This window comes from Coptis chinensis, chromosome 6 (assembly GCF_015680905.1).
Source record: "Coptis chinensis isolate HL-2020 chromosome 6, ASM1568090v1, whole genome shotgun sequence".
Lineage (NCBI taxonomy): Eukaryota > Viridiplantae > Streptophyta > Magnoliopsida > Ranunculales > Ranunculaceae > Coptis > Coptis chinensis.
The window spans coordinates 8,697,045-8,717,527 of NC_141461.1; the positions used below are offsets into that span (position 1 = coordinate 8,697,045).

The following is a 20,483-nucleotide window of genomic DNA, read 5'->3' on the forward strand; positions in this document are numbered from 1 at the left end:
AACTTCTCGGTTGGAACTTCTATTCTTCCGTCGGGTTACAAACTACATTTCGAGGAGGTTCCACACATGATCCCATGCTTATATCATAGTGTCCAAATGAGATGCAATTTGGCAATCAATTGTCAGCATTACATTCTACTTTATGAAGATCGGTCCCACGATTCTCCAAAATCGGTGACGTAGTTTTACCTTCGAAGACCCAACTTGGATCATCTCCCTTGCAAAGTAGCCCAGAAGTCTAATATTACTCCTATAAACTTTTTATATTGTAATTTTATTGTGATTAAAACCTCATTGGTGCCTCTATTTTGAATTTCCAGATTATTTAATACTACTCCTAATGCTTCGTGATTTTTTAAATCGATTTTTTATTTATTTATTAATTAATTTAATTATTTATTTTCAAAAATTATTCGGATTGGATTTCGGGATATGTGGGAAACGGTTTTGGGCCGAGTGGGTGTTACTGGGTTTTGGGACCAAAGTATATAAACACATTTTAGAGAATAGGGTTTGGAAGATAATAAAATATATTAAAATGGAGGCAGAGCTTGAAGTTTTTTTCTTTGGAGGCGGAAATGACTCGGTTCGGAGAAATTGTAGGAGCTATTCATACTGGTGAGTAGCTTTATTTTGCTATTTCACCGAACTTATGGTTTTCTGTGTATTGATACTGTCAATTATCCGTTGTATTGGACTTCGTGCCATTTGGTTTATTAAATTTTGTTAATTTCGGATTTGATATAAACTGTCGAAACTTTGTTAATTGGGTAAACTGTCGAAGCTTCGACAGAGCATCAATGGCGTCGCCCAAACCAGTACCGAAATCCTTTTTTGGCTTGTTGAACTTCTGTATTTGTTGTTGGTGTTTGGTGGTGGACTGATGAGGGTCGAGTGGGGGCAGTGAAGCTTGGAGGCGTTAATGGCGCCGGCGGTTGGGCTGTTTTTGGGTTGGTTTCTTTTGGTTGAGTGATAATGGGTTGGGGGAAGGGTGATTTGGGTCGTGGGTGGTGCTGTGGGGAGCTTGGGGAAGGCAGTAAAGGGAGGCGCGAGCCCAAACCTCCTCCCCTTGAAAAAACGTCCATTACTGAAGGATTGATTTTTGTTTTTGTTTTCGTGTTGAACTGTTTTGTTGATTGTTGTGTTGATTGTTTTGTTAAAGTGTGAGTGTGGGGATGTATATGGGGCTGTCGAGTGGAGCTTCAAACAAGCCATTAATGGCGGTCCGAAATTGTAGATCCAGTTGGGGGAAGTGAGTGATGTGAGTAAATCGAGTTTTTGGTTTTATGAAAGTGCTTTGGTTTTTCATAAGGAGTCGAACCGACTTGATGGAGAGGTGAGATGGTGGCGGCGCGTGAGCTGCTGGTGGTGGAGCTGCTGGAGGAAGAAGATGACACTGTTCATCTTAGTTGGGCCTTTTTATTGGGCCTTTGTTAGTTTAGATTGTTTTGGGCCGGTTTAGATTGTTTTGTTTGGGCCCGGAATCTATTTTAAGTTGTTGGGCCGAAATGTTTAAGTGTTTGTTTGGGCCAGTTTCTTTTGGTTTTGATTGGGCCGGTTTCATTTTAATTTTGGGCCGAACCCATTGGTATTTTTGGATCAGTTTAATTAAGTTTTGTTTGGGCCTTCTCCAATTATGTTTTGGGTCAGTTCAGTATAAGTTTTTGGGCCCGTTTCTAGTATTGCTTGGGACCAGTCCATTGGACTTAAAATAGATCTACATGGGTCTTTCATTTTTTTAGACTTAGGGTTAAGGTTTGGGCTCCACTTTGTTGGGTCCGAACCATTACCTTTGGTCATGAGCCCATGAGCTACGACCTTCGATTTGGCCATTTGAACCTGTCGAATACGAAAACGATACTTTGACTTTTAGACCAGGTTTGACTTTGACCATGGCATGTTGACTTTGACGGAGACGTTTTTTGACTTTGACCATCGATTGACTTTGACGGTTGACTTTGACCTTTGACTATGGTGATGTTGACTTTGACTTTGACCATGACATGTTGAGTTTGACTTGACCATGATGTGGTGACCTTTGGCCGGACCGCCGACTTGACTTTGATGTTGGCCGATTGATTGGTGGGAATGTTGACTTTTCAATTTTTCACATATTTGATTATATGGATAAATATAGTAATAAAATATTATCGATATTATATAACTTGGTTGGTCATTATCTAATTTAGATTTGGCGTGAGTAGTGTGAAAGATATTTATATTGGAACTTTGATTGTGGGACGTTAATCTAATTGTATTACGTTTTATGTTGTATATTATATGGGACATATAGTAATAAAATCTTTGTGGAAGCTCAGTATAAATTTGGTTGTCATTATCAAGAAAAATTTGACATTGATGTTGTGTATTTTTGACCGCGACGATATTGAGATGTTAGGAGACATTATATTCTAATACGTTATAATAAAATGTATGCGATACGTTGAAAGATTATGACATGATATCATATGTTGGGATATATATATTAATGTAATATCTTGGAGAAATTTATATAAACTCCATTATTATATATGTGAGATCTTCTTATGAGGTAGTAGTATTTGGTGAATATTCACGGGAGTGTGGCGTAGTCTTAATAATATATTCGCACGTGAAAGAATGAAAGTGGTTATGAGATATATTGAGATCTTTATAAATATCATATTTGAGTGCAATAAGGTAATTGACCTGACCGTGATATAGTGGAATTTTATTATGAGTCATTAATGTATGACACTTGAATAAATTCACGTAACGAAAATCCTAGAACTACCAATAACTCGTATGATTGGCCTTCCGGCGTTTCGATTAATCCGAATGGCCCCGGTGACCTTCCGGGCGTTCAGTTAAAATTTGAATGGCCTCCGGCGAGCCGAATAGTGGCTTGATTATTCCGTTCGCGAAAAATAAGCGATGATGATGCTTAATATTTTATGCGAATAGTGGCATTACTTACATAGATTTGGCTTTCGTGTGAGGATTTTACGGTGTGCGGCATCCCGCTTTTAGTGGTAGTTACGCATCGGAGTGGTTCATTATGTAAGGGAGGCATGTGGATGTACATGTTGGTTGGGTAGCGATTGTGGTAGCCGGGGAAACTAGGTAAGACATAGATCTGACGTGATTTTAGTGGACACACAAATGAAAAGCCCGAAATAATCTAATTATGGTAATATGTTGGTAAATGATATATCTACAGATAGATGATTTGTATATGGTTATTTGGTTATAGTTTAGTTAGAACCTAAAGGCCTCGATGGAGGAACTACATGCCTTATTTATTATGAGTATAGTTTGTTGTGTGGTTAGTGGGAAGTTAAAGGCCTCGATTGGAGGAACTACACTTTTAGTTATTGAACTTAAGGATGTTGTATTAGTGGTTGAAAGTTAAAACTCGATGGAGGAACTAAGCGTGTATGGATTTGTATGTATATGTATATTATATGTTGTATTTTAGTATTACTCACACCGGCATTTTTATAATCTTGACCGATTTGCATGTTTGCTTTATCGGGTGTGTTCATCCAAATGAACATAGTTGATAAGTTTTGATGGTTTAGTGTTGAAGAAGGTTGGCTGCTTGTGGTTTTGCATTAAGCGTTACATCTCAGGATACGTTTTGTTTTTCCTCGAGGTGATATAGCTTTTCGGTCCAAAGACAATGTTTTGTATTCTCATTTGTATATTTTAATTAAAGAGTTATTGAAAAGAGATTTTGTAACCTAATCTTAATTGGGAATTTTTGTAATGAAGAGGACTTATGTATAATTGAAATTTTTATTGGTTTTAATTATCCGCGATATTTTAAAACCTGTTTATGGGTTTTGGGAGTGGAAGTCGCCACACCCGGGAGATCGAAGAGTCGGGGACAAATAATGTTTTTCCGAATTCTGTCGAAATTCGGGGTGTGACAACTCCTGTGAGTACGTCTGAGATAGATTTACATTCTCAAAAAGATATGAATTGTGAAGAAAAACATCAAGTATTCATCAAGTCATGATAGTTAATCGTTCAAACATAATTGAACCACCCAATCGGTATGCACTAGCTCAACGTGCGCGTAGAGAGCGGGAAAGAACTTCACGCTTGCAGAGCGTTTCACAAGTGGCAAATGTTATTTCTTCATCCACTACTGACAATGTGTCCAGAGATTCCCAACATTCTATATTGCCACCGATCTCGCCAGAGCGACAAAGGAAAAATGTCGATTGATGACGAGGCCACGATTTTACAACGTCCAAATGATAGGAAATTTGTCGGACAATTATGCCGCAGATCACATTTTGGCACCATTAACAATATGTGTTATTATTCTCCGCATTCTGGCGTAATCGGCTTCTCCTTTCCAACTTGGATCTCCGTCGTTGCCTAATAGCCGATAAGCCTATTATATATTACTATTGGAAACTATTTTTTGGTGTCTTCTAGTCAATAAAATCTGATTAGTTCTATTTTGAATTTCGGACCGGTGATACTACTCTTATGAGTACGTCGATATAGACTTAACCCATTCTCAAAAGGAGGTGGATTTTAACCAAACCTCCGGGCGCGACGAGTAAAACATCCGGCGAAGAAGATTATGATGTATTTGAGTTTGGGCCTCCATTTGAGCCCTTACCGTTGTTCCGGATAATGCGCCATGATCTTGGTGAAATGAGCGCCCAATGTCAATCTTGTTACGCCCTCCATTACGGAAAGCAATTGATTGAGTCTACCAAGAAGAAGCCTTTATTTGGGTCGGTTGCCTACAAGGAAAAATAAAGTCCTTGCGCTTCAACCTTTACTCCCAACCACTCAAATCACTATTCGAAGGTGGTGATTGGCTAGCAAAAGATTTTCGTAAAATATTCGAGGGTACAACGCATGCAATGCCTTTACAAGTCTGGGTGTCAAAGCAAATGATCGTGTCCTCAGAGGCCGTGGGCCAAAAGCATTCACTATTCATGGAGAATTGTGTCATAAAATTGGCTCCCTATTACCAAACAGTGATAATGACCCGAAATACACACAACTGTACATTTATGATGCAAGTGCCGCTCTAGAATATAGAAGGCAACGCAATCCACATTTGTTAACAGAGGTGTTAAGTATTATTCAGGGGGTGCTTATTCAAGCGAATGCATGGTCCAAGTTTTTCAAAAATGCAAGTGACATTCTAAGGTCAAATGCAATTGTAAACTAATATTCCTGCATACATACAATACACTCCTGGTATTGATCGATGTCGGTACAATCTTCCATCAACTTATGAAATTGCCGTTGTGTTGCCTGGGGATGAAAGTAAATGTGACATGTTACGAGACATCATTCTGCATTATAAAGAAGGTGGACTGCAAAGGATAAGTGAGTGTCACCCAGCATATTCACCTCTACATTATGTGCTGCTTTTTCCTAGAGGAGACCTTGGTTGGGCACCAGATCTGCGCCAATGGGATATTGCTAACAATTGTCCAGGTGAAACCCGTTTGACTCAAGTGCAATATTACGCTTATCGTTTATTCGATCGCCCCACAGAATACTCATCTATTTTGAGGGGAGGTTATCTATTTCAACAGTTGTTAGTGGATGCTTGGGCTGCAACTGAACATAACCGTTTGCGTTATGTTCGGATGAACCAATACCACATTCGTGCAGATTTGTATAAGTGTTTGACGGACATTTCCATGGAAGGGTTGCCTCTAGAAGAGATCGCCGCGTTACATTCTCCGTCGAGTCATCTGAGGAGCCTAAGACAAATGTCTGAAATTTACGGGACTCAATGGCCATAACGCGTTACAATAAACATCCGGATGTGTTTCTTACTCGCTACAACAAACCCAAACCGGCGGAGATTAGAAGAGCACTCAAGCAAAGACACCAAACTGCTTTGGACCGTCGTAAGTGTCGCGACGCGTGTATTTGAGTTGAAAAGGAAAGCCATCATGGAAGAAATACTCAGAAATGGTGTGTTCGGCAAAGCCGTTGCACATGTATATACAATAGAATTCCAGAAAGAGGTCTCCCACACATGCATGCCCTCATCTTTCTCAAACAGGCTAATAAGGTACGCAACGCAAAATAGGTTGATAAGATAGTGTGCGCAGAATTTCCTGACCCTGTCTCCCAACCAACACTTTTTGAAATTGTCAAGAGGTGTATGGTTCACGGACCCTGTGGCGCCAAGAATCCGCAGGCCCCATGCATGGAGAATGGAAAGTGTACCAAACATTATCCACGTGCATTCACCGATGAAACAACAATGGATCAAGTTGGGTATCCTATTTACCGTAGGCGCAATATTGGTAAGGAGTACGAAGTTCGGGATTATCAAGTTGATAACAGGGATGTAGTGCCTTACAACCCATTCTTATCATAAATGTTCAATTGCCATATAAACGTTGAAGTATGTTCATCAGTTCGTGCCGTTAAATACATTCACAAATACATCTACAAAGGCCACGACAGGGCAACTATGGTGATACTTGGCACTGATGACGAGATTCAACAGTATATTGATGCAAGGTATGTGGGACCATCGGAGGCATCATGGTGTCTGCTTGAATTTCCTTTGCACAAGGAGTACCCAAAAGTTGAAAGATTAGCAGTTCATCTTGAAGGAATGCATCATGTTGTTTTCAATGCAAAAGACTCGATCTTTGCGGTTCTTGCTAGAAGCGGAAAAGCGTAAATCAACCACGGCGGTTTTTTGAACAGTGTTCTCGAGATGCAAAGGCCCGTGCATTTACTTATCAGGAATTCCCACAGCACTATGTTTGGAAAAAAAACAAAAAATTCTGGAAGAAGAGAGACCAATGTTGCGCTATTGGGAGAATGTACTTTGTAAATCCAAATGCTGGAGAACGTTTCTACCTCCGCTTACTCTTGACAGTAGTCAAAGGTCCTACATCCTTTACAGATCTTCGTACTGTCAACGGATCTGAATATGGTACATTTAAAGCGGCATGTGTTGCACGTGGTCTTTTAGAAGATGACGATGAATGGAGGCAATGTCTACAAAAGGCGTCCATAATCAACACTGGCTACCAACTGCGAAGATTGTTCAGCATTATGCTTTTGGAATGTTCCCCAACAAGTCCTGTGCTATTGTGGAATGAATTTGCAACAAGTATTTGTGATGACCTTGCAATGAAAATACGTAACACATTCACAATTCCTTACCCAACCAAAGAACAAGTAGCTGATTATGGGTTATATTTGTTAAACCAATTGCTTTTTAAAGCAGGAAGAACATTATCTGATTTCCTAGACATGCCTAAACCCAGAAGAAACTGGGATGAAGTTACAGAAAATAGACTCATTTGGGAACAAAGACAGCTCCAACATGATGGGTTCCACGCAGAGGCCACTTCGAATGTATTGCGTCTGAATGACGAACAACGTGACGCCCATACCAAGGTAATAGATTCAGTGGTAAACAACCGGGGAGAAGTTTTTTTCTTGGATGGAGTAGTAGGGACTGGTAAAACATTTGTGTACAACACAATTGCTGCAACTTGCCGCAGTCTTGGTCATATAGTAATAACGGTTGCTTCATCTGGAATTGCAGCGTTGTTGTTATCTGGCGGAAGAACGGCCTATTCGACTTTTAAAATTCCTTTAAATGTGATGGATGAAACATTCTGCAATTTTACCAAAACCTCAATACATGCTGAACTTTTCAAAGAGACAAGCTTAATAATTTGGGATGAAGTGCCGATGTAACATAGACACTGTGTTGAAGCTGTTGAAAGGACGCTTCGAGATATCAGGGATAATTCAAATCCTTTCGGTGGAATAATTGTTGTTCTTGGAGGTGATTTTAGACAAACCCTCCCTATTATACCAAAAGGGGTTCGGGAGCAATTTGTAGGTGCATCGTTGAGGAGATCTCAGCTATGGCGGCATGTTAATGTTGTGCACTTGGTCCAAAACATGCGCCTTGATGTGTCAGACCCTGATAATGCAAACTTTGCCAATTACTTGGTTGAGGTTAGTTGTTAATTTAAACTTTTAGTTATGGTTCTTTACATACTATAGATATATGTTTAGTCAAAGTTGAGTGACAGCTAATTTTGTTTTTTTCTTGACTTTTAGCTTGGAACGACTCCTGTGGAAATGGTTAATTTGCCTACAGGCATATGTCAGTGTGGAAATCAAGAAGAACTCATTTCTTCAGTTTATCCAAATTTGGATATGGCGGGCACAACATCACCAGCTTTTCTAAATGAACGAACTATACTCTCTGCACGAAACGACGACGTCAGTTTAATCAATGAAGCAACTCTAAATTTGTTTCCTGGAGAAAAGCTTTCTTACTTAGCGGCAGATAAAATCATCGATGATGCTAACAATTTGAAAACAATGGCTCCGTTATCCAAGTGAATTTCTTAACTCTCTAGATCCCCCCTTGCCACCTTTTAATCTACAATTGAAGGTCGGCTGCCCTATAATGTTGCTTAGGAATATTGCACCAAGGGATGGACTCGAGGCGGGACAAGACTAATCGTGCTTCGTTGTGAAAAAAAAAGTGATTCAAGCAATTATTTTAAGCGGGGCAAAATTTGGAGAAACTGTGTTTATTCCTAGAATATCTCTGTCCCCATCTGCTCTTGAGATGTCATTTCAAATGTCAAGACGTCAATTCCCAGTAAGACTTGCATTTGCTATGACAATAAATAAGTCCCAAGGACAATCGGTGAAGTACGTTGGCATTGACCTACAAACCCCCACATTCAGTCATAGGCAGCTATATGTCGCACTATCAAGATGCACATCTTCGAAGAGGATTAGTGTTCTCTTACCACCTGATTCATCTAACAGTACTACCAATATAGTGTACCCAGAAGTTTTGCTTTCATATTGTACAAGGGAAAACAATTTATGTTAATATACTAATTACACAAGTATCATTCAAATAATGAACTGCGTGCTGTCAATTTGAAAGAAATAAGTCCAATGCTTTACTCCCTATAAGGATCCTTTTCCTTTGACTTTTTCCAATTTTGCCAAACTTTATATTAAATTACATTATGCAATCAACCATGCGTCATAAAGTGGCACGCGGGTTTTTATCCCTTGACCATAATTGATCTGACATTATTTAAAAGTGGCTCCATTAGATCAAACCATTGATAGCATTGACACACATGCGCGTGGGTATTTATCCCTTCGCAATAATTGATCTTACATTATTTAAAACTGACTCCATTATATCAAACCACTGATAGAATTAAAACAAATGCGTTCGCACTGATTTTATGAAGTTAATGACGTTGTAGTAATTTTTTTTATATTATACTTAATATTAAACGCCAAAAAAAAAAGTTTGTTTGACAAATTGATTTTTCTTTATTAAATAATTCTTTTACAGTCATATCTACGTACATCTTTTGTTAAATAATTCTCCAACTGTGCTAAACAATGTAACAATTTTTTAAAATTCCTCATGCGACATCCCTCATGCTTAAATTGTAAGGAAAAGTTGTTAAAGAAAAAGAAAATAAGGGACACAGATATGTTTATACAAAAAAACTTGTGACACACGTACAAGTCTAACAATATAAAAAAACACCCAACCTTCTTATCTCTCCACATCTAAAAAAAATCGGCTCACCTATACACACACCCTCCATCCCCAGCAGTTTTATGCCCTAAAACAATATTTATTTTCCTACATCCATGCTTATTTATCTTTCTCATCAGAAACCTAACTTACCAATGGCCCAAAACAGATGAATTGTTCCCGAGCAGAATTTTATACAGATTTACAATAAAGGCATGTTCCAACCTTTTTTTGATATTTAACTACATCGTAGAGGTTGGTTATCTCTTTTACATCGCCCCGATGCTGCATATTCCCCGGAATTAGTTTTAATGTTTTACAATAATGGTAGATTCGAAAATGGCTGTTTTTTCGTTCGTTTAAATGAACGCGAGTTTGAGTTCACTCTGCAACTGGTTTTCAAGAGTACACACATTGCAATGAATGACAATGTACTCACACTCCAAAAGTCACCCTACGATACTATTAAAACATTGATGATTGACACAGTGATTAATAGCGAATACAACCGAGGGGCACGTTGTGTTTACCAGAACTCACTAAGGCGCAACCAACTAGCAGTGACACAGTGGTTGGCTCACAATGTAGTCGGTACATCAAAAGCATGTGACATTACGAAGACGATCCTCCACCTACTATGGGTTTTGCAGAACAAAAAAGACAAATTTTGTATGGTGCAGTTTCTTTGGAACACAATTACACAGGCTCGAAAGAATTCTGCTCTCCTACCAACTTTAATCACAAAAATCATGTTACGCTGGGGTTTTTATACTGGTTTTGCTAGGTTGAAAATTTTTCAACGGCGTAACGCCGCCAGCCTCTGAGAACTTTGCGCTGCGGGTTTTTGGACACCTGTTGAGATGTGCACTACTCGACATGAACAGGAGGAGTCACCTGCAGCCCAAGTAGATTACTTTACTGAAGATGCATTGAGGGAGATAGTTAATCCTACAGTTGGTATTCGTTTTCTTTTCCAGCTCATGAGGGCAATGTACGAACGTCAGGGATTCATTCATGCACAATTAATGAATTTGCAAGATCATGTGGAGGTGTATGGTGAAGAACAGTTACAGTTCTTGCATAATCAAGCACAATTTTTAGAAAACCAGGCACAGATTTTGGGCAACCAGAGACAAATTTTTGAAAACCAGGGAGACCTTCAGCAGCAGGTTCTACAATGTATCAATGAACTTCAAGCTATTGTGACTACTTTGATTCCTCAAACAACCCGTCGTCAATGCCCACGAGCTCCTTCGTCATCTGATTCTGCATCCAGTTAAGAGTTTACAACTTCTTAATGTTAAGTTACTGTTAGTCATGCAATTTGGAAGTTGTGTAATATTTTTATGACATAAATTCAAACTTTCAATTATTCTATGTGGTCTTCATGTAAGTACCAACATCTCTTATTTCGCACCTCCCTCACATTTACAACAGTTCATTTAGCGCTTACATCAACCCTAAGAGGCATAAAACTTCAGTTAGGATAGTTAACAACACAACAACATTCATTACCACACAGATAACAATCAAAGACAAGTGTAATTTTCTTTTCATTAGGAAGCATAGGTTGGTTGCAATCAGTATATTGTATTTCCTTACCAAAACATCCAACCCAATCGCATTTCAACCACATTTCAACTACTTTGCCTGAACGATCCCAAACTTTGACCAAATACATAATGCCTCTGCAATTTTCCTCCTTACATTATCTTCGATTAAGGTAGGGACAAGTTGGACATGTGTGTCCTTCTTGCTCACAAAGCTGACAAACCTGTAAAAGAAAATAACATTGAAAAAAGGGTTAGTTAGACTTACCCCATTTTCAAAAATTTTAGTGATACCCCAAATTTGAGTGATCCAACGGTCATATTTCGGGGGTATCACTAATGGGGGTCGATTCTAACTAACCCTTGAAAAAATGTTACAAATCAGTCATAATATCATCATTAAGGATTAATCCTTTCCTTTAAATGGGTCAATTTGGGTTTCATTCGGTTAAGTTTTTTTTTCCAATGATCGATTTTGGAATTAAGTTTTTCTATTACCTTCGGTGGTACAAATGTTACGGCGGGGAGCTCCACCCATTTCTGCTTAAGTAATAAACAAGATTGGTAGGTACATGAACAAAGACAATTACTCAAGAATAAATTTTTGATTGAACTCTTATAGTACAACAATCTGAGACAACCCCAACGGTAAACATTTTTGACCGTTGGATGAACATGCACATTTATTACAAATGAAAATTATATTGTATATAATAGCCTTTGGGGAACTATTATGCGTTGAAATGTGGTGGGAGTTATACTTTTGTTGTTCGTTCATGAATAGATTCAACTGATTAATCTTCCGATGAAACATACATGATTGTTAAATACAATTGCGTGTATAACAAATGAACAGTTTGAGATGCTTAATTAATTTCTTATCGTGATGTTTTTTAAAATGCTTTAGGTCTTTGTAATTTACCATGCTGTTAAATACATTTACATTTGAAAACATTAAAAAAATGTACTTGACGTTTCCTTCGCACGCCTTCTAAAGCTTTGTTAAAGTTTTTACACTTTTCTCCAGTTTACAACATTCAAATAAATCTGTCCGTACCTTTTTTTTACACCGGTAAACTAAACAATTATGGTTTTCTTGCAGTACAGAATGCTAGACCTAATTTTCCAAGTGGCCTTATGATATCCAATTATTGTTAAGGGGCAAAACAAAAAAAACATAACAACTTGCTTTAAGAAAATATACAAACTCCCAAACAAAATAAGTTAATTTCTACATGTGTACTCAGATTGTTTCTCAAGATGACGCTGTTTTTCCAAATGAGTATCTACTCATCTAAAAGTATTATTAGTTTTTACTTACAAAGTAGGCCTATTTTCTATCTCCAACATCTGGTCACTGTGCAACAAATAATATCTCTTCAATGCATAGAATTCTGTTTTGAGCAACATTTGTGCATTCTATACACAATGCATAGTTCCCGCAAAAAAAATTAGTAGGATAACTATTTGCATAGTCCGGTTGTTAATGTTTATTACAAGTTAGTAGCAAAACTATTTATTTAAATTATTTGCATAGGTTAGTTGCATAGGTGGGTGGTTCACATTGACGCATCAAAATAATTTGATTACCTCAACAATGATCAGTTTTGTTTTGTTATGATGTCTTCCATTGCATACTTCTAGAAAAAATCATAGATCAAGCAAAGAAAGCTACCAGAAAAACTATTTGCATAGTCCGGTTATTAGTGTTTATTGAAAGTTAGTAGAAAAACTATTTAATGAAATTATTTGCACAAGTTGGTTGCATAGGTGGGTGGTTTACATTGAGAAACCAAAATAATGCTTCGCATATATCACTTTAATCAATTTTCAAATAGTTTAAAGGTGGACCATGTTCAAATCAATAATGCTTTTCTTGCAGTACGGACTGCTACGTATAATTTTTGAAGTGGACTTACGACATCCAATTATTGTTTAGAAAAAAATGAAAAACGTAACAACTTGCTTTACGAAAATGTACCAACTCCCAAAGAAAATAAGGCAAATCCTACATGTGTCTTTCTCAAGCTAACGCTTTATTTCGAAATAAGTACATGTACATCTAAAATTATTATTACTTCTTGTTGCAAAGTAGGCCTACTTTGTTTATTGGGAACTATTGTACGTTGAAATGTGGTAGGCGTTATAGTTTTGTTGTTCGTTCATGAATAGATTCAACTGATTAATCTTCCCGATGAAACATACATAATTGTTAAATACAATTGTGTCTATAAGAAATCAAACAGATCGATATGCTTAATTAATTTTTTATCGTGATGTTTTTTAAAATGCTTTAGGTCTTTGTAATATACCATGCTGTTAAATACATTTACATTTGAAAACATAAATAATTGTACTTGGCGTTTCCTTCACACGCCTTCTAAAGCTTTGATAAAGTTTTAACACTGTTCTCCAGCCTACAAAGTTGAAATTAATCTGTCCATACCTGTTTTTTACAACCCCCAACGGTAAATATTTTTTAACCGTTGGATGAACATGCATATTTATTACAAATGAAAATTATATTGTATATGTAACAGTTTCAGAGAACTATTGTACGTTGAAATGTGGTGGGCGTTATACTTTTGTTGTTCGTTCATGAATAGATTTAACTGATTAATCTTCCAATGAAACATACATGATTGTTAAATACAATTGCGTGTATAAGAAATGAAACAATTCGAGATGCTTAATTAATTTCTTATCGTGATGTTTTTTAAAATGCTTTAGGTCTTTGTAATTTACCATACTGTTAAATACATTTACATTTAAAAACATTAAAAAAATGTACTTGATGTTTCCTTCGCACGCTTTCTAAAGCTTTGTTAAAGTTTTTACACTGTTCTCCAATTTACAACGTTCAAATAAATATGTCCGTACTTTTTTTTTACAACGGTCAACTAAACAATTATGGTTTTCTTGCAGTACAGAATGCTAGGCCTAATTTCCCAAGTGGCTTTATGATATCCAATTATTGTTGAGGACCAAAACAAAAAAACATAGCAACTTGTTTTAAGAAAATATACAAACTCCCAAACAAAATAAGTTAATTCCTGCATGTGTACTCAGATTGTTTCTCAAGCTAACGCTGTTTTTCCAAATGAGTATCCACTCATCTAAAATTATTATTTGCAAAGTAGGCCTGTTTTCTATCTCCAACATCTGGTCACTCTACAACAAATAATATCTCTTCAATGCATAGGATTCTGTTTTGAGCAACTTTTGTGCATTCTATACACCATGCATAGTTCCCGCAAAAAAAATTAGTAGGATAACTATTTGCATAGTCCGTTTGTTAATGTTTATTACAAGTTAGTAGCGGAACTATTTATTTAAATTATTTGCATAGGTTAGTTGCATAGGTGGGTGGTTCACATTGATGCACCAAAATAATTTGATTATCTCAACAATGATCAGTGTTGTTTTGTTATGATGTCTTCCATTGCATACTTCTAGAAAAATTCATAGATCCAGCAAAGAAAGCTACCAGAAAAACTATTTGCATAGTCCGGTTGTTAGTGTTTATTGAAAGTTAGTAGAAAAACTATTTAATGAAATTATTTGCACATGTTAGTTGCATAGGTGGGTGGTTTATATTGAGAAACCAAAATAATGCTTTGCATATATCGCTTTAATCAATTTTTAAACAGTTTAAAGGTGGACCATGTTCAAATCAATAATGTTTTTCTTGCAGTATGAACTGCTACGTATAATTTTTGAAGTGGACTTACGACATCCAATTATTGTTTAGAAAAAAATGAAAAACATAACAACCTGCTTTACGAAAATGTACCAACTCCCAAAGAAAATAAGGCAAATCTTACATGTGTCTTGATTAAGCTAATGCTTTATTTCGAAATGAGTACCTGTACATCTAAAATTATTATTACTTCTTGTTGCAAAGTAGGCCTACTTTGTTTATTGGGAACTATTATACGTTGAAATGTGGTGGGCGTTATACTTTTGTTGTTCGTTCATAAATAGATTCAACTGATTAATCTTCCGATGAAACATATATAATTGTTAAATACAATTGCGTCTATAAGAAATCAAACAGATCAATATGCTTAATTAAATACATTTACATTTGAAAACATAAATAAATGTACTTGGAGTTTCCTTCGCATGCCTTCTAAAGCTTTGATAAAGTTTTAACACTGTTCTCCATCCTACAAAGTTGAAATTAATCTGTCCGTACTTGTTTTTTACACGAGTCAACTAAACAATTATGGTTTTCTTGCAGTACAGAATGCTAGGCCTAATTTTCCAAGTGGCCTTATGCTATCCAATTATTGTTAAGGACCAAAAAAAAAAAAAAAATAACGACTTGCTTTAAGATAATGTACAATCTCCCAAACAAAATAAGTTAATTCCTACATGTGTACTCAGATTGTTTCTCAAGCTAACGCTGTTTCTCCAAATAACTATCTATTCATCTAAAAATATTCTTAATTTTTACTTGCAAAGTAGGCCTATTTTGTATCGTTGATATCTACTCACTGTGCAACAAATAATATCTCTTCAATACACCGAATTCTGTTTTGAGCCACTTTAGTGCGTTCTATACACAATGTATAGTTCCCGCAAAAAAAGTTAGTAAGAAAACTATTTGCATAGTCCGGTTGCTAATGTTTAGTGCAAGTTAGTAGCATGACTATTTATTTAAATTATTTGCATATGTTAGTTGCATAGGTGGGTGGTTCACATTGACGAACTAAAATAATTTGATTACCTCAATAATGAACAGCGTTGTTTTGTTATGATGTCTTCCATTGCATAGTTCTAGAAAAAGACATAGATCCAGCAAAGAAAGTTAGCAGAAAAACTATTTGCATAGTTCGGTTGTTAGTGTTTTTTGAAAGTTAGTAGAAAAACTATTTAATGAAATTATTTGCACATGTTGGTTGCATAGGTGGGTAGTTTACATTGAGAAACCAAAATAATGCTTTGCATATATCGCTTTAATCAATTTTCAAACAATTTTAAGATCGGTCATGTTCAAATCAATAATGCTTTCCTTGCAGTACGGACTGCTACGTATAATTTTTGAAGTGGGCTTATGACATGCAATTATTGTTTAGAAAATAATGAAAAAACAGAACTACCTGCTTTAAGAAAATGTACTAACTCCCAAAGAAAATAAGGTAGATCGTACATGTGTCTTCCTCAAGCTAACGCTTTATTTTGAAATGAGTATCTGTACATCTAAAATTATTATGACTTCCTATTGCAAAGTCATTTTAGGCCTACTTTGTTTATTAAACCTCCGTTTTTTAAGTAAGAACTATGACATATTAGTTGTTGTCGCATTAATCAATGCTTGCACTATGCCCTGAAAGGACTACAATGCTTAATTTTTCCTGGGCACGTCTTCTAATGCCATTTTCGCTTTTTTCAATATCCAAACTATTTTTAGGTCCACAATTTTCAAATCTACACTTCCGAAAGCCTAACACCAACCCATTTTTCTTATGCTATCCCAACACACTGACCCTTGTGGATTCAATAAAATTATTTTGGTTCCTCAATGTGAACCACCCACCTATGCAACTAACCTATGCACATAATTTAAATAAGTAGTTCTGCTACTAACTTTCAATAAACACTAACAACCGGACTATGCAAATAGTTTCCTACTAACTTTTTGTCCTGGAACTATGCATTGTGTATACAAATCACAAAAGTAGCTCAACTTAGTGCACATGTAGGTAACGGTCCCACGACAATAAATAGTTCTGCTACTAACTTTCAATAAACACTAACAACCAGACTATGCAAATAATTTTTCTACTAATTTTTTTTCCTGGAACTATGCATTGTGTATACAAATCACAAAAGTTACTCAACTTAGTGCACATGTAGGAAACGGTTCCACGACATTGTATTAACGACATTACTGCCACTGATGAAAGTTTGAACATTATTATTAGGGTTAGTAGAATATGGGAAATAACTAATTACTCCACATATGAATTAAAGTCTTTAGACATGTTACTCACCGACCAACACGTAAGTATATATCACATATCACCATACTTTTACAGTTTTTAGATGATTCAAAAAAAAAATTGACTCACTAATAGTCAAACAAACTTGATGAAAAAGTTGAGCCTACTTTTGATACGACAAGAAAAACAGTATAAACCAATACACATGAAAAAAAAATTGACACTATTACAGAAAAACCCGTTTTCAGGCAAATGCACTATTTACAAAGAAAATCATTCAAATCTTCGTATGCCAAAACTTGGTTAACTATATAAATAGCAAATTGAATATTAGTTAAGAGTGGTTGACAATAAATAAGACAGTGAGTTTCTACTTCATTTGGAACATGGCCCATACTAGAATGTAGGCCAACATAATCAGTTGTGAAAAGAAAGCTGCATAGCCTCCCTAATATTACATTCTATATGGATCAAATATACTTTTAAAGTACTTTGTTCCCACTTGCAGAGTGGTTGACAGTAAAGAAGACAAAATTCGCCCTGTGTCATTTGGAACATCTCCCATGATAGACCCAACGCTTTCCAACTCTATTTCTCGCAGCAGTTTTTCCTAGCTATAAATACTGTGTTATCCCTCCCACCAAACTTCCTATATAATTCAAAAAGCAAGATTTTCCTATCATTCTATAAATAACTTAAGGTATGCAAAACTCCATTTTAGAACTTCCCAATTTTGTTTTTAAGGTTTAATCACTTATGCAATTATTGAAACAAATTTCATTTATGGAGTATCACTTCATCCAACGCAAAAGATGCTGAGATAAATAAAGTAGCTATTGAGAGCATAGTGAGAAGCAACAAGCTCGAGAAACAAGAAAATTATAGAACATTGAAGGAAGTGTTTATTTTTTGTCCACTTGCTTTTCATTTCTTTAACTTTTAACACACATATATTAATAATAATAAAAAAAATCAAATTTTGATGATAACTTTTTCTCCTTTTTATGTTGACACCCACTTGAGTCGTGTTACCTATGTATCCATTTCTTAAATACAATTTAATAGTGTGTCTTTGATGTTAGTGGTTTTTTATAATTAAAAATGAAATTGACTTTGGAAAACAAAATGTTTTTTAGATGCCTATTTGCATATTTGACTGGGGATAGTTAAAGAAGTAAATTGCGAGATTTTTTTATTTTATCTTACCACTATTTAGTTGAATTAACTTAGTCTATTTGTGATTTATGTTGTATATTGAATAAAAAATAAGAGGGTCAAAGTGGTAAATTTTAAAATAATCTTTTGTGGAAAATATTCAGCTTTCCAATTAGGGGTGGGCAATGGGCCGGGTCGGGCTAGCTCGGCCCTAAACATTTAAAAGTCCTTTAGATATTAAGGTCGGGTCGGCCCGGCCCTAAAGTCAGCATAGGGTCGGGTCGGGCTGGGTCACAAGTCTAAATCTCAAGCCCTGACCCTACCTAAGCCCTCTTTAAAGGCTTTAGGGCTGGGTTTTAGGGTCGGGTTTTAGGGCCAAACCTATATATTTTCTTCGTTTTACAAATGCCATTTTTCAGACAAAGATTGTTTTTTTGGTTTCTGTGTTACAAATTTCTGCTCTGTATTTCGCTTTAATGGTGTGGACGGAAACCTTTAGTTCTAGACTTGGCTTGGATGTGAATAAAAATATAATTTATAAGAAGTAAGTGGGAAAATAAATTGAGAATAATAAGTTCTAGACTTTGATTTGATGATCAAAGGAATAAAGTCTTATTTTTTTTTATTAGGCTAGTGCTCATTGTTCTTCATGGCTGCTAGATAGGTTGACAAGTTTTTGTTATATAAGACAAGTTATTGAAAGTACCCTTGGGTGTAAGTGATAAATTACAAAGGACAATATTATTTTAATTTAAAATATTTAACAAAGAGTTGGACAATTATGGTACGTATATTTATAGTGAAAATGTGAAACTATAACTAGGGCTTGGTTAGGGCTGAATTAGGGTCGGGCCTATGTTTCAGAACCTTAGCCCTAGCCCTGCCCTAGAAGGCCTTAGGGTCGGGTCGGCCCTGCCCTAAACTCTGTGAGGGCTTTAGTTGTGAGGGCTTTATAGGGCTTAGGGTCGGGTCAGTCAGGGCCGGGTTAGGGTCGTTAGGGCCAAATTCCCACCCCTACTTCCAATGGCTATCACTATCTGTTCAAACAATTACATATTATCATTTCTGCAATTTCAGCATATTTCCCCCACGCTTATACAGCTGGTCTAAATCTTAAGTGATCTCACAAATGGCAACGGTCCCACGACATTGTATTAACGACATTCGCTTTGCTTGACGGAAGTTAGAAAATTATTGTTAGGGTTAGTAGAATATGGGGAATGGCGATTACTCCAGATGAATTAAAGTCTTTAGACATGTTACTCATCGACCAACACGTAAGTATATATCGCATATCACCATACTTTTACAATTTTTAGATAATTCATCACAATTTTTTACTTACCAAGGTCATTGTGTATAACAGGGACATCGAATACATGGAAGAGTGCCTAAACAATTGATATCAAAATTCAACCGGCAGTTAGTTGAGATGAACATTTATCAAATTGAACGGTTTTCTCCATCCAAATTCAAGGATTATATGGCCTAACATCTCATGCCTATATTATTTACTTCAAATGGAGCACAATGCTAAAAATGATTGAATCCGGATGCATAGAATTGCCAGAATTGGATTCTCATTTACCAATTTCAGCCAATTGTCAACAAGAGTAGATAACAAGTACCTCACAGGTAGCAACATATGCGATTGTTTACAAAAGATTCATTAACTCTTACTTCAAATCCTTATACATACGTTTGTTTGTCTTTTGTAAATATTGTTTTTTAGATGTCGTCGGGCGCCTCTACGCATGTAGTGAACTCAAAAATGTAATAAAGAAAAACGGAAAAGAGACTGGGATAAGAGAAATGGAGCTCCAAGATGAAGAGTGAGTCATAATATACTATTTATTTTTATATGCCCTTACTTTTGATATACGCAAATTGATTTGTGAAATTTTGTAGGGGATACGTGCTGAAAGTAACCTTATGGGGAAACTGTGCGGTCCCATTTGATGACCAAACGATCAACAATCATGTCAACAAAACAGTAGTCATAGTGACAGCTTCAACTGTTAAAAGTTTTAATGGTATCTGATTATTTAAGAAAAGAAATTTGACATTATTCCTTATTTTTTAACCATTTTGAATATAATAATAAAAAAACAACAAATTGCGGTTGAATACACAATTTCATCGGACATTTTGCTACGGGATTTATGTTAATCTTCAAATTCGGAAGTGTTGAATGTTCTAAACAGGTAACACTCAACTAAAAAAAAATTGTAAAGAAACTTCCAAGTATGTGCAACAACTAACATTGTTAACAACAATTTTGTTTTCAAC

The 20,483-nt window shown here is 36.1% G+C and overlaps 1 protein-coding gene across 1 annotated transcript; it reads left to right on the plus strand.

Annotated features, from left to right (window-relative positions):
* The first annotated feature begins 6,810 nt into the window (after positions 1–6,810).
* Positions 6,811–8,361, plus strand: LOC147491286 (uncharacterized). The gene is made up of 3 exons (XM_086567220.1): positions 6,811–7,697; positions 7,803–7,968; positions 8,074–8,361. Exons 1-3 carry the CDS (start codon positions 6,811–6,813, stop codon positions 8,359–8,361), a joined length of 1,341 nt encoding a protein of 446 aa, XP_086423346.1.
* Positions 8,362–20,483: the final 12,122 nt, after the last annotated feature.

Excerpts from the sequence above, each read along its gene's own strand:
- LOC147491286 (XM_086567220.1), top strand. The coding sequence starts at position 6,811 with ATGTACTTTGTAAATCCAAATGCTGGAGAACGTTTCTACCTCCGCTTA. Across the intron at positions 7,698-7,802 it reads ATTTGGGATGAAGTGCCGAT|ACAAACCCTCCCTATTATAC; the intron begins GTAACATAGACA and ends AGGTGATTTTAG. Across the intron at positions 7,969-8,073 it reads TTGCCAATTACTTGGTTGAG|CTTGGAACGACTCCTGTGGA; the intron begins GTTAGTTGTTAA and ends CTTGACTTTTAG.